The following is a 13836-nucleotide window of genomic DNA, read 5'->3' as shown; positions in this document are numbered from 1 at the left end:
TGCGTGTGTGTGTGTGTCCTCCTCTCTCAACTGTTGACTCCTCCCTCAGCAACATAGAGGCTCCGCCCACATACTCCGCTCTGTCCGTGTGTGTGTGTGTCTGTGTGTGTGTGTGTTACTATGGCAATGCAGACAGCAGTCAAAGAGAAAAAAAACAGCAACATGATAAAACCAAAAGCTTTCATTCTCTGATGCAGTCAGCGCAGCTGCAGCTTGATGATGTCATCAGTGGTCATGGCCCCCACAGCAAGGAGGAGCCTCGAGTCTGAGCAATCCAAGGCACAAAGGACGAGACACGAGCGTAAACGCCAGGCCGTTCAGGCTGACCACATCCGATCCCGAAGGACGTGACACCTGTCGGCAAACAATCGCATGAACGTTTATCCCCACGTGTGGCATTTCTCTGATGGGAATAGTTGAAAGAAACTGACCAATGAGAGTCCAGTATCCATCCTCCTGACACATTAGCGGACCTCCAGAGTCTCCCTGATCCAAAATGTTGAAACTTTAGCAATAGTCATGTGACAAGTTCTAACTTTTTGCTGACTGAGTCCCACTCAACGCTTCCTCAAGTCAGTCCAGGTGTTTACCTGGCAAGAGTCGACTCCACCCTCTCGGTATCCTGCACACAGCATGTTGGAGGTAAGAGTGTACTCAGGCAAGTGCTGCTGACACTGAGCCTGGTCTACCAGTGGGACCAAGGCCTCCTGGAGTACATTTGGAAGAGAACCTGTACAACAACAGCACACACAGCTCAGGGACAAACACCATTGATCGATAAAGACATACATACGGGACATACAGGACAGACAGACAGACAGACAGACAGACAGGCAGACAGGCAGACAGATAGACAGATAGATAGATAGATAGATAGATAGATAGATAGATAGATAGATAGATAGATAGATAGATAGATAGATAGATAGATAGATAGATAGATAAAGATACAAGACAAGATAAGATGGATCTCACCATCAGCATCTCGTCCCCAACCAGCAATGAAACATTTCCTTCCTGCTGGGAATTCTTGACCTTTTTCAGGCAAACACACTGGTTGTATCAACTCTGAACACACACACACAGTCATGGTGAATAACGGAATGTGTACTGTATATGGACTCATAGGTATATAAATACACACACACAGACATAGTGAGTACTATGGACACATATAAGTATGTAAATATAGGCCGTTAGACTGACCAGTCATGTTGACGGGCATCTTTAAGTGCATCATGGCGATGTCGCTATCTTTAGTCAGTCGGTTATAACGATCGTTGATGATGATGCGATCAAGTCGGCGCGTTTCAACGTTGTTCGCGTCAGTCTGGGTATGAAGTCCAAACTTTGCCGACCACAAGCGGAGGGGGTGGTCCTTCCTGTCAACGAGGTGTCAGCCACCAATCCCAACGTGACATCCAAACATCTTGAGCCGGGGGGGGTCTCACCCATACACACAGTGGGCGGCAGTCAGCAGCCAATTATTGCCAAGCAAAGTGGCGCCGCACACATGTCGACCCTTCCAATGCAGTGACACCATCCACGGCCACGCTCCTTTCACACTGTCAGCCCCGCCCACCACTTTGACCTCACCTTTTAGGTTAAAACAAAGCTAGCGAGTGGAGCTAAAAAGTAGAAACAGTTTCCCGCTCTTACCTTCCCTGGCCGGCGATTGGTCCACGCTGTCATTGGCGACGAAACGAGTGCCGCACGCTAAAACACAAAGACAACAAATGTGACACTGAGATTTCGGCACTGACACATGAGCATTGTGTACTCACGCTGGTTGTCACACTGGAGAGAAATCACACGGTTGCCAACACAAGTTTCACTGCAAAACACAACACAATGTATTCTCTACCTTCTGTCGTAGGCGTCATGTCAACTGTTCATGTATGCGTCTCTGAGGACAATCTTCTAGTTAAATATTCTGGCTTTCATCGTGGTCCAAGTGTTTGCTTTCTGCTACCTCACGTTGGATTCCAGACCTCCATCACTGGTGACCTTGACACTCGTGAAAGGTGAATCTCCTGTCATGGCCGGTAGCAGGGTGCTCCACCCGGACCTGGAGATTGGCATACGTGAGCTACTGGTACCTGTGTCCCAGGACTGACTGGTCAGGTCTTACAAGTGGTCTACCTGTGTCCCTGACTGCAGGTCAGGTCTTACTAATGGTCTACCTGTGTCCCAGGACTGACTGGTCAGGTCTTACAAGTGGTCTACCTGTGTCCCTGACTGCAGGTCAGGTCTTACTAATGGTCTACCTGTGTCCCGGGACTGACTGGTCAGGTCTTACAAGTGGTCTACCTGTGTCCCTGACTGCAGGTCAGGTCTTACAAGTGGTCTACCTGTGTCCCTGACTGCAAGTCAGGTCTTACTAATGGTCTACCTGTGTCCCGGGACTGACTGGTCAGGGCTTACAAATGGCCAGATGTATAAACCATGCATACACATAAGCGTGTGTACGCTACTTCCCATGTATGTATTGAAATGTATAAAAATCCGCGAGCAGTGAGAATGTGTACTGGCACGCATGCTTCAGACCACGCAGAGCTTATACACTGTCCTTTTATTTCGATTAGGAAGGTACATAAGTGTGTATTGGTGAGAAATATTCCATTTAGATGTTTTGTAGTTCACTTCACTTTGTTCGGGTGGAATTAAATAAGAACTTGGTATCCATTGCATTGAAGGCGTGGATATATAGTCGCCATTTTTAAATCCCCAAAACGTGCAATAGGTGCGCTATAATGCTGCACACGGCCAATCGCTCGCTGACTCTTGAAGGCAGTGCTTCTCAATTATTTTCTGTCACGCCACCCGATTTGAAACACTATTGAGAAAGTGATCATATCTATTTTTTGTCAGTACTGTACAGACTGAACTGGAAATTCAAGAGTCAAACTGCATGCCGAGTACGATGTTGGCAGGTCTGCACCAATATTGAAAGTACTCCCTGCCTCTCACGCCACCCCTGACAGTTCACTGTGCCTCTCCAGGGTGACCCGCCCCACTATTTGAGAAGCTCTGGAGATGGCTGGATGTCCCCACGGCATCCGACAATGTGCCCCTGATGGCAGCTTGGCTTAGAATGGAAGCCATGCGCTCATCCAGTGGAGACATCGCTGGGGTTCCCTCTGTTCCTCTGGTGGCACCCACACGGTTATTGTGCACAGCAATGCGTCTTTTAGCCTCTCTTTTAACGTCGGACCATTTATTTTTATCTTCTCCGGGGTTCTTGTCTCAGAACTCGCCGAATTCACGGCCGTAGTTACCTTCTGCTATTCTACAGTATTTGCTTTGTTTTGTTTGTCATCTCTCTGCCTCAACTTCCAAATAATACACATTTTCGTTTTTTCTATTTGTTCCACCATTACTTCCATCTCACAATCTGTGAGATCTTCTTCTTCTTCTATTCTTCTTTTTCAGTTTTTTTCTTGCTTCCGTCATCTTGGCTCAAAATGAAAGAAAATCCTGCCCCTTTATATGCAAAAAAGGTCATGGTGGGTGTGTGTTGGAAGCCATCTATGGTGAATTATGGCCATGGTCAGAAGACACAGTTTCAAGATGATTGATGTGTACGAAGGACAAGCATGTGGGAATATACGTACGTGGAGTTTTATACATCTGACAGACAGAAAGACTGCATGTGCAAGTTTCCAGTTATGTGAGCACACACTTTTAAGTCTTACAAGTGGTCTAGCTGTATCCACGGCTGGTTGCGTCTTACCTGTGTCCCAGGTACTGACAGGTGAAATGAGACAGCTGAGTGTTCCAGGTGTCCGCACACACAGTGAACAGAGAGGAGCCAATCTGAAACTGGAGACGACGTGAAGCATTCATCTGTAACACAACTGAAGTGGGCCCGGACAATCACAGAGTGTTCTGTTCATCTACAGTGGGACCAAACATGGCAGGACCTGTCAGCCTCACCACACTCAGCTTCATCTGAAGCATCGTGACAGTCGAGCACGCCATCACACTGACTGTTACCATGGATACAGTCACCTGTCCCACACTGGTACTGGTCTTCAGCACACGGATCTGGTTCACACACAGCCACACAAAGAGCTGAGACGTGGACTTGCCAGACTGTCAACTTCTACTTCCTCAGCAACAATCTTGGCTGTCGCTTCAGTTTTGCTGTTTCTCTAAACATCGACTTCAACGTAACGTGTTTAAGAGATCATGACCTCACCTGGTGAGCCTAAGTTGAGCCCGGAGGTGAAGTTGGCTTTAAATCCTCGACCGTGACCCGAGTTGTCCGTAAAAAAACAGACTGTCATCTGATTGGCTGTGGAAAAGAAGTCATAGGCGGGGGTTTCGCTGCCAGTGAGAACGGCTGCGAGAAAGAAGTCGAGATTGTAAAGCAGACTAGAAGAAGCAAGATGAATTCTGTTTCAGGATCACAGCTCACCCAGTAAGGTGGAGTTTGGCCCCGCCCCGTCCCTCACCTCGACCATGTCATAGTTAGCCTCAACATCGATATCCAGGAAGTGAAGTTGGATGTTTTGACCTGGGACAGTGTGCAGCGTCCACGCACCTGCCAGAGCATTTCTTTATTTTTCGAACGAGTCACAGTCGCTCTCACAGTCTCATGAAAAAAACAGTATTCTCACAGCGAGCTTTGTTTCCGTAGTTTTCTGGGTAATTTGGAGAGCTGAAGGTCACGTTTGGGGCCCACAGTTCAAAAGGACCTCCGCAGTCCGCTGACCAATCAGAAGACAAGGGGTGGAATCAAAAATATTTTCTGTGGTCAGGTTTTCACTTGGTATAGTGGGTGTGGCTTTATTGTCACCTGGCTTAGTGGGTGTGGCTTTATTGTCACCTGGCCTTGTGGGTGTGGCTTTATTGTCACCTGGCTTAGTGGGTGTGGCTTTATTGTCACCTGGCCTTGTGGGTGTGGCTTTATTGTCACCTGGCTTAGTGGGTGTGGCTTTATTGTCACCTGGCCTTGTGGGTGTGGCTTTATTGTCACCTGGCTTAGTGGGTGTGGCTTGATTATCACCTGTCTTAGTGGGTATGGCTCTATTTTTTCTTATTTAACCTTTATTTAACCAGTTATGTCCCACTGAGATAAAGAAGGGAGGTTTGATTGTTACCTGGTATAGGGGGCGTAGTGGTTGGAGTTGGCACGTTGGTTGGTTCAGGGGGTGCAGGGCCACATGGCTCAGATATCAGTGTGATGTCATCCAAAGCGATATCATTGCTAAAGCCTCCTTTCTTCAGAGCTTCAAACACAACCTGCATGGATCAGCTTTAAATCAGTTTTAAATTGGTTTGAATTCAGTTTTAAATCCAGTTTAAACATCTCTAAAAGATTTCACCAGGAGGACACACTAGCGATAATGATCAGATGATCAAACAGAAAACACAAAACTTTGGCCTTTTATTGTGGGCAGTCTAAGGCACACCAGTGCACTAATCATGGTGTCTAATCAGCATCTTGATATGACACCTGTGAGGTGGGATGGATTATCTCAGCAAAGGAGAAGTGCTCACTATCACAGATTTTTGCTTTTGGCCCCCAGTGTGACGGAGTTTGACTTCTTAACATCTTCATTGTTTTTTTCCATCATTACAAAAAGTGGTAAATGGAGCAAATATAGGATGTGATTCTAGCAATCAAAGATTTATATAAATTTGACAAGTCGAATGTATTCTCTTCTGCACAGGATGGCACGGAGGAGACTGATTTACAATGGTTTACAGTCCCTTAGCCAATCAGGACGCAGAACACGACGCGTGGGGTCCCCCTTAGCCAATCAGGATGCAGAACACAATGCACGTTCATCCATCCATCTTCTATGTCACTTATCCTCATTAGGGTCGCGGGTATGCTGGAGCCTATCCCAGCTGACTTCGGACGAGAGGCGGGGTACACCCTGGACTGGTCGCCAGCCAATGGCAGGGCACATATAGACAAACAACCAATCACACTCACATTCATACCTATGGACAATTTAGAGTCACCAATTAACCTAACATGCATGTTTTTGGAATGTGGGAGGAAACCGGAGTACCCGGAGTAAACCCATGCACATCGGTTCATATTATTACTGTATAGATGATCACAACAGTGGTTTATTTGGTTTCAAAAATGTAGACAATAATATCATTTAGTGTAGATTTGTATGAGAATAAACAGTCGGGATGAGCCGTATACTCGTGAACGAGTATCTGTTACGGATAATGCATTTTTGCCAAATCCAAGCATGGAACGATATTGTAGAAAATGAAGAAAATCCTCATTATGTATTCACTCTTCACGCTCTGTGATTGGCCGGTCACACACACAGCGACCGCCCCTCCCGACACAGACTGTTAAGGCTGAAGCCACAGAGGAGCTGATCGGTGCCTCATTCACGAACACGGTGCAATCGGCGAGTTGAAAACGGCTAAATTAATACTGTATCGTCTTGTGTTCTTTATGCTGTGATATGAAATACACTACTTTCAAACATTTACCGGCCAGATTAGGTGAATTTGCAAGCCCGGATTTTACTCAGTATCGGATCTGAAACGAAATCAGTGGTATCGCACATCACTAGCTTACACTGGTCATTGCCTACACGTATCGATTTACGTATTGACAGAATGTGAAGGACCCTTCTTCCACAATCACATGACACATCAGTGGACTTCCTGTGCGATGTCACTCACCTGAGTGTCAGTTGTCAGGTTGAGGAGCACCTGTCCGTAATTCCAGTGGTCGCCATAGTTACCGTCTCTGTTAAAGACTACGGTGACGACAGCGTGAGGATGCGAAGGAGACTTTTGGAGCAGCAGAACTTGAAGACGATGGACGTCTTCTCCAAACATGTGATACCTTCACACGCGCACATCATTTTACTTCCTCTTTGCTCTTTCTTTACTCCTGTCATTTTTCGTGTTTCCATCTTTGTGCTCTTACCAGAACTGCAGACACATGGGCTGAAGGGGTGGAGCCACAGGCAGGCTGTGGATCCTAAAGCTTTTCAGCCATTGGCCGGGGCTCAGAGGCGTGACCAAGTAGAAACCTGAGTCAGTACACAAGAGAACATGATGTGTGATATGCTAGCAGCGATGATAACACGATGCTAACATTCAAACCCACCCGACAGGTTTCCCAGGGTGTGGTCGACACTTGGGCCAGTGAGCGGAGGGAAGGTGGAGCCTCTGGTTCGAAGCCAGTCGCCATCGTCGTCATGATGTTGCCTCCACAAGCACACGCCTTGCTCAAAGGTGCATGTTAGCTTCTCCTCAACTGAAAGACGCGAATGCCATCAACAACGACTTTTGGACGCTTCTCCCGCCATGACGGCAGGCGTCTCACCGGAGAGCCGTGACACGTTGACGGCACGGAAGGTGGCGTTGAATCCCGACTTGTTGGTAAAATCGTCCCAGGAAAACTCAACGGTCGACTGGTCTGTCAGCAGCCACACAGTCCCAGGAGGGGTGGAGCCTGAGAGCTCGGCTGCAATGGTAAAGGCCAGTGAATAAGAGCTGCATCCTGATCCAGGAGTTGATGGACCTGGTCCTGACCCGCAAGCCACTTTTCAGCGCCAACTCCTTCATAAAATCTCAGAATGTCAACATTTTCGTTGCTCACAAACTTGTGGAAGTTGATCCGTACTGAAAATCCACTTTGGACCCTGAAGACAACAAAACAAACTCAGGTTAGCATCCTTCGCATGACAACTCAGATCAACATCTATGCTGGTTGTAGTTGTGAGTCTTTAAAGTAACCTGATGATCCAACGACAGAAACCACGAGTTTCGTACGTCTCAGAAGCGAACCATCCCGTTGGCCCAAACAGCACGAACTGTCCATCACACCTTGTTGCTATGAAGACAGAAGGATGATATGGGCACAGCGACAATGAGTGTCAAGTTGATAAAAAAAAACAAAAAAAACCAACCACAACGGGTGGCATCTTCGTCTGAGTCGTCTGCACAGTCACGGATGCCATCACACAAACGATCGACGTCGATGCACATGGATCGGTCGGCGCAGGAAGTCTGATGAGGCGGACACGAGACTGGACGCATTGAAGACAAACATCAAAATAGTTTGTGGGGAAGAAAAGACAAAATAATCTTCCTCACCTGTCACAGGCGTCGATGGAGCGGCTGTGGTCGCCGTGTGTTTCTCTGTGGAAGGCATCCATTAGCTTCTTTACCTTTGACCTAACATTGCTGGTAGGGATGGGAATCGAAACTCCCAACAAAACAGGTTCCCAGTCTTTCAATTCCTTGGAATGGCCAATTTTGTAAACAATTCTTTTATCCCCGTGGGCGCAAATGATGTCACCAATAATAGTACCAATAATAGTGCAAATAATAGTATCAATAATAGCACTAATAATAGTACCAATAATAGTGCAAATACTAGTACCAATAATAGCACTAATAATAGTACCAATAATAGTGCCAAAAAAGTCATCAATAATAGTACCAATAGCACCAATATTAGTACCAATAATAGTGTCAATAATAGTACAAATAATAGCTGCAATAATAGTACCAATATTACCAATACTAGTACCAATAATACCAATAATAGTACCAATAACAGTACCAATAATAGTGCCAAAAATGTTATCAATAATAGTGCCAATAATAGTACCAATAAGAGTACCAATAATAGTTCAAATTGTACCAACAGTGCCAATAATATTACCAATAATAGTGTAAATAATACCAATAATAGTAACAATAATAGAACCAATAAGCAGAAACATTTGCACACACAGCATGCCATCACTTTGGCTGTGTTCTAATAGCAGTTTGAGTTGCCCTCATTGACTTCCCCTAGGCACATGGTATGACATCATGTGGAGGTCACTTGCAGAGCGGAGGGAAAGTGGATGTGGGAGGAGTGGAAGAGATAAATGGAAGGCACCTTCAGCCCAAGCAATCATGATTCCACCACTAGTTGTACGCTTCTTACCAATAATAACACAGACCTGCCCATTGTTATTCTTTTGGATTATTATTTGATATGCCCATTATAATGTTTTCTTTTTTGAAAAATAGTGTTTAGTTTTATTTTAGCTTGGTTGTTTCCGTTTACCAATATTAATTTGTTACTGCAGTTGTCATGAGGTGTTTTTGTTTGTTTATAAATTGTTTGCTCTGACATGATGCCACTGCAAAAGTAGTCAAATAGAATAATTACCTTCTCATTTTATGCACATTTGATGTTCATTACTGCCACCTCATGGATGTATTGTTCAATGCCTTCTGGGTAACGTGACCATTGATGTTGATCTCAGCAAGTTCACTTCAGCTGTTTGGAAAAATGCAACGACACTTCTGATGGCGGCGGGGAGTCCCCCAAGGAAGTGCCTGGGGAAGTCAACGAGGGCAACTCAAACTGCTATTGGAATGCAGCCTTCGTATGATAACTTACGATGTACTCTAGAGTGAATCTCTCATGTGCGATACCACTGATTTTGTTTCTGATCCGATACGGAGTCAAATTGAGGCTGGTATCGGTGATACCGATCCAATACTTTGTGCAAATTCACTTAATGTGCCTGGTAATAAAAAAGTAGTGGATTTCATATCATAGCATCAAGAATATAAGACATTTAATTCATGTATTCCAGTTTTTCTCCAGGTAACTAACACTAAGCCTATCATGCTAGCACCACTTGCCTCACTGGAAAAGCTGTTATTATATCATAACTGTTAACGTTAAATGCATTACATAGATGACAGATGACGACAGACAGATTCTGACTCGCTCAGAGGCTGGCAGTACTCGCTCTGGTTTACGTCTACCTCTAGCCTCGCCTTTCACCGTATGAGTAAGTATGAGTTATATGTATTGTACATCCTTTTAAAAAGACGATTTTTCATTTCTATGAGAAAATGTTACGGGACATTCTTGTGTAACTGCCATGGAATAATTTACGTTGTATTTTGTTCATTTCTATAGAAGAATATTTATTTTCTTAATTTTATTTTGTATTTACAGTCTGAATATCGCTCCGTCACTCTCTCACAGTTTTCCAAATAATACTTAATGAATACACGATGGCTGTTTGGTGGGTGACTATGGCCTATTATTAGTCCACAAATATTGAAAGACAAGTTATATGTAGTGTTAATCAGTAATGTTATGAGACATGACGTTGAATTACCTTTCACGCAGCATGGACACTGGCTACTGAACCAGCAGAGCCCAGCTCTCATGCCACGGCTGAGACGGACATGCCATGGCTGAGATCGAGTGAAAAAAAGGTTCTCCTCTCATTACGTGTGGAAGTGGTAAGGTTTCGTCTTCTTTGTCCTTCTCCCCCACTCCGTTTGAAACACTTTCTTAAGTATAGAATAAGTAAATTGGAGAGATAAATAGTTAGCTTGGTAGCTTTCAATGCTCGTGCCAGCCATCTGTTATGTCCCTGCAGTGATCCTGCGGCCCAAGCAATGTGATGTAAACAAAGAATAATAGGAGTGTAAAAGCAACTATAGTGGTTAGCAGTGGTTGGTGGTTACATATAATGGTTAGCATGTTGGCCACACAGTCAGGAGATCTGGAAGATCTTGATTTGAATCTGCTTTGGGCATCTCTGTGTGGAGTTTGCATGTTCTCCTCGTGCGTGTGTGGGTTTTCTCCGGGCACTCCTTCCTCCCACATTCCAAAAACATGCATGTTAGGTTAATTGCCGTCTCTAAATTGCCACTAGGTATGAATTTGAGTGTGTGGACTGGCGACCAGTCCAGGGTGTACCCTGCTTCTCGGCCAAAGTCAGCTGGGATAGGCTCCAGCATACCCCCGATCCTAGTAGTATAAGCGGCAGAGAAAATGGATGGATGATTGGAAGTGACTATAGGGGTGTTATTTCATGGCCAGAGGGCTCAAAATCATTTTAAAACCCGTATTTAGAAAGTCATAGGTTTCTATGCTCCAACTATGAAAATATTCCATTTAGTAACATTGACTCATATATCGTGGAAATTCATTTAACTGCAACCAATTAACAAATTAACAATTAAAACAAATGATTTTTTTCCTGGGGACCCCCTGGCACCCCATGGAGGAGCCCTAGGTTGTGGGCCTCTTAAGCCCTCCCTGCTGGGTTTGTATGCTCATGTTACTTCTCAACTAAACAAAGATGATGCTGAGCCACCTGTTTGTTCTCCGAATTGATAAGCAGAATTGAAAATGGAATTGGAATCGTAAAAATTGTATCAGTTCCCATCCCTAATTGGTTGTGACCTATGACCTCACCTGTAATGTGGATGCTGTCTTTGTCCACCACCAGTCCCCTGCTGTCTTCAAGGCCTGCCCTCATCTGTTGCTCTGCCTCATGCCTGTCGACTGGCTGACTGAACCAAAGATCAAAGGTCACGAGAATGCTGCCCTGGCTGAGGATCAATAATCAATAACCAATAATCAATGAATGGATCATTCCATCCTTTAATCTGTGATGTCCTTACGTGAAGCGCAGAATCTCACAAGAGGTAAAGTGCTTGCTGAGATGACTGCGAGCGAACGCCTCCTTCACCTGTTGACCAGTCACAAGTCATGTGACCTGCCCGTAAATGAAAGAATAAAAGCTGTGACCTCACCAGATGTTGGACATCAAAAGCCAGAGACTTAAACTGCACACTGCTGGAATTCTTCAGTTCCTCGCAGAACGTCGCACCGCTCGTGATGGCCATCTCCCCGCTCAGCACCCCTGGCTTGACACCATCTTGGCCACAGCACAAAAGTCTTTGATTAGCACCAGCCCTCGTCGTCATCTTCTAGATCAGAATCGCCTAGAATAGTCCACGTTCTAGTTCTTATCCTGGTCAGGGTCGCTGGAGCCTATCCCAGCCGACCTTGGCCATGTTGGCTGCAGGAAGCCAGCTGAGTGAACTACACTCTCAGTGGAAGATGTAAAGAAAATGTATTTTCCTTTGTCCAATAAGGAGGAAACATCTAGAACAGGGGTCACCAAGCGGGCAGCAGGCAGCCCCCCACGACCGCATGAGTTGCCCACAAGCCTGCTTTTCAGTCAGGTTTTCTGTTAATAACGTGAGAACACGAGAAAGAAGTGAATCCTGAAATACAAAATGGGAGTCTCGGCGATTTTCATTCTGTAAAAGTAGCTCTCACGGGAAAAACCGTGGGAGACCACAGATCTAGAACAAGAACGGGGAGTGGCGCGTCACCTTGTGGCTGAACATCCATCCACAGCAGCGCCATCAGTCCAACGCAAGAAAGCAGCAGCAGCGAGCAGGTGATGATCAGCGAGAACTCCAAAGACGACAGACGAGCGCGTGCTTTCATCCTGAACGTGTCATTCATTTGTTTGCCTTCAAAACTTTCCCCAACGTGTGAGCAGTAAGACAACAAAGCACAGTGACAACCTGACACTGAAGACAGAGCAAACTAATCAAATGTGCTCTGATGATCAATGAGTGACTTTCCCTCAAAGTTTTCCTCCTTTTATTGAGCTGCAGCGACTGATAACGACTACGTCACTGCTAATCATTCATCAGTACTATCACACACACACGGTGACAAACTATTTATTTTGGCTGATTAAACAAGTCAATCAGTCATTAACGAGCTCGTGAATGACAAGCCCCACCCTGCACTGAAAGTCCATTGCCAATAAAAGTGTCAAATTTATATTGTTAGGAATAACCCACCCCTGCCCCGCAGGTTCAACGGACTGCAGTGCAAACACACCAAGCAAACACTGATCAGTAGTAGATCAATAATCAATCAATAATACAATGGATAAAGACAAAGCAGGGCCCATTCAGGCGGTAGGGAATTGCGTGGTGGCTCAGTCTGTCAAATGAAAACCATGTGATTGTTAAGATGACAGATGAGAACACATGACAAAGTCAAAGGTGATTGATTTCCTGTCATGTGACCACAACAACACTATTGATTGTCGAGAGCATCAGGAGAGCTGGTAGATGTTTTTCATCCTCTTTGCCTTCTCGGCTTCCTGGCCGCCATCTGAGGAGTAAAGAGTCACTCAGTGATAACGCTTAAAGCTTCATTAAGGAAAGATTTGATCACGCTCACTTTGCTCCTCCCCCTTCAGCGACTCTCCGCTTCGGACCTCTTCCTCATACTCTTCCTCTTCTCCACACTCATCTATATTCTTGTACGTTGGCTTAAGAAACAAAAGAAAACATTCAAACCAAATCACATCAAACGTAAGCGTGTGATTGGGCTTCACCTGCTCACTTTGACCCAAGTTGTTGCTGGAGGGGAGGAGCTTTTCAATCAGCTGACCAATCATTTTAAATGTTGGTCTGTCTGTCGGCTCCAAATTCCAACACAGAGTCATCAGCTGGTACCTGTAGGAAACGTTCAATTAACTTTATTGACAAGGACATTTCGTTCAGTCGCCGACCACCTAACCATCCATTAACTTTATTGACAACTTAAGCATCCATTAACTTTATTGACAAGTACGTTTATCTTCAGTTGCCGACCACCTAACCATCCATTAACTTTATTGACAAGTACGTTTATCTTCAGTCGCCAACCACCTAACCATCCATTAACTTTATTGACAAGTACGTTTACCGTCAGTCGTCGACCACCTAACCATCCATTAACTTTATTGACAAGTACGTTTATCTTCAGTCGCCAACCACCTAACCATCCATTAACTTTATTGACAAGTACGTTTATCTTCAGTCACCAACCACCTAACCATCCATTAACTTTATTGACAAGTACTTTTATCTTCAGTCGCCGACCACCTAACCATCCATTAACTTTATTGACAAGTACGTTTATCTTCAGTCGCCAACCACCTAACCATCCATTAACTTTATTGACAAGTACGTTTATCTTCAGTCGTCAACCACCTAACCATCCATTAA

The 13836-nt window shown here is 45.0% G+C and overlaps 1 protein-coding gene across 3 annotated transcripts; it reads right to left on the bottom strand.

Moving 5' to 3' along the window:
- Positions 1-205: 205 nt before the first annotated feature.
- tmprss15 (transmembrane serine protease 15) lies at positions 206-12896 on the bottom strand. 3 transcript variants are annotated; one of them, XM_054754541.1, is made up of 27 exons: positions 12154-12896; positions 11566-11690; positions 11434-11501; positions 11225-11361; positions 8092-8136; positions 7905-8024; positions 7732-7828; positions 7528-7637; positions 7319-7459; positions 7100-7249; positions 6917-7022; positions 6667-6832; positions 5106-5247; positions 4623-4712; positions 4421-4546; positions 4202-4345; positions 3937-4047; positions 3734-3857; positions 1973-2068; positions 1785-1834; positions 1660-1716; positions 1452-1596; positions 1207-1382; positions 976-1068; positions 591-730; positions 432-486; positions 206-354 (listed from the first exon to the last, which is right to left on the bottom strand). In XM_054754541.1, the coding sequence occupies exons 1-27, from the start codon at positions 12287-12289 to the stop codon at positions 233-235; spliced, it is 3072 nt and encodes a 1023-aa protein (XP_054610516.1). In that variant the 5' UTR covers positions 12290-12896; the 3' UTR covers positions 206-232. The 3 variants fall into 3 exon arrangements, with proteins under 3 accessions (XP_054610516.1, XP_054610518.1, XP_054610517.1); XM_054754543.1 differs by having other exon boundaries at positions 7905-8004; positions 11225-11322; positions 11566-12896; XM_054754542.1 differs by lacking the exon at positions 1973-2068.
- Positions 12897-13836: the final 940 nt, after the last annotated feature.

This window comes from Dunckerocampus dactyliophorus, chromosome 16 (assembly GCF_027744805.1).
Source record: "Dunckerocampus dactyliophorus isolate RoL2022-P2 chromosome 16, RoL_Ddac_1.1, whole genome shotgun sequence".
Taxonomy (NCBI): domain Eukaryota; kingdom Metazoa; phylum Chordata; class Actinopteri; order Syngnathiformes; family Syngnathidae; genus Dunckerocampus; species Dunckerocampus dactyliophorus.
This window is presented reverse-complemented; position numbering and strand designations above follow the sequence as displayed.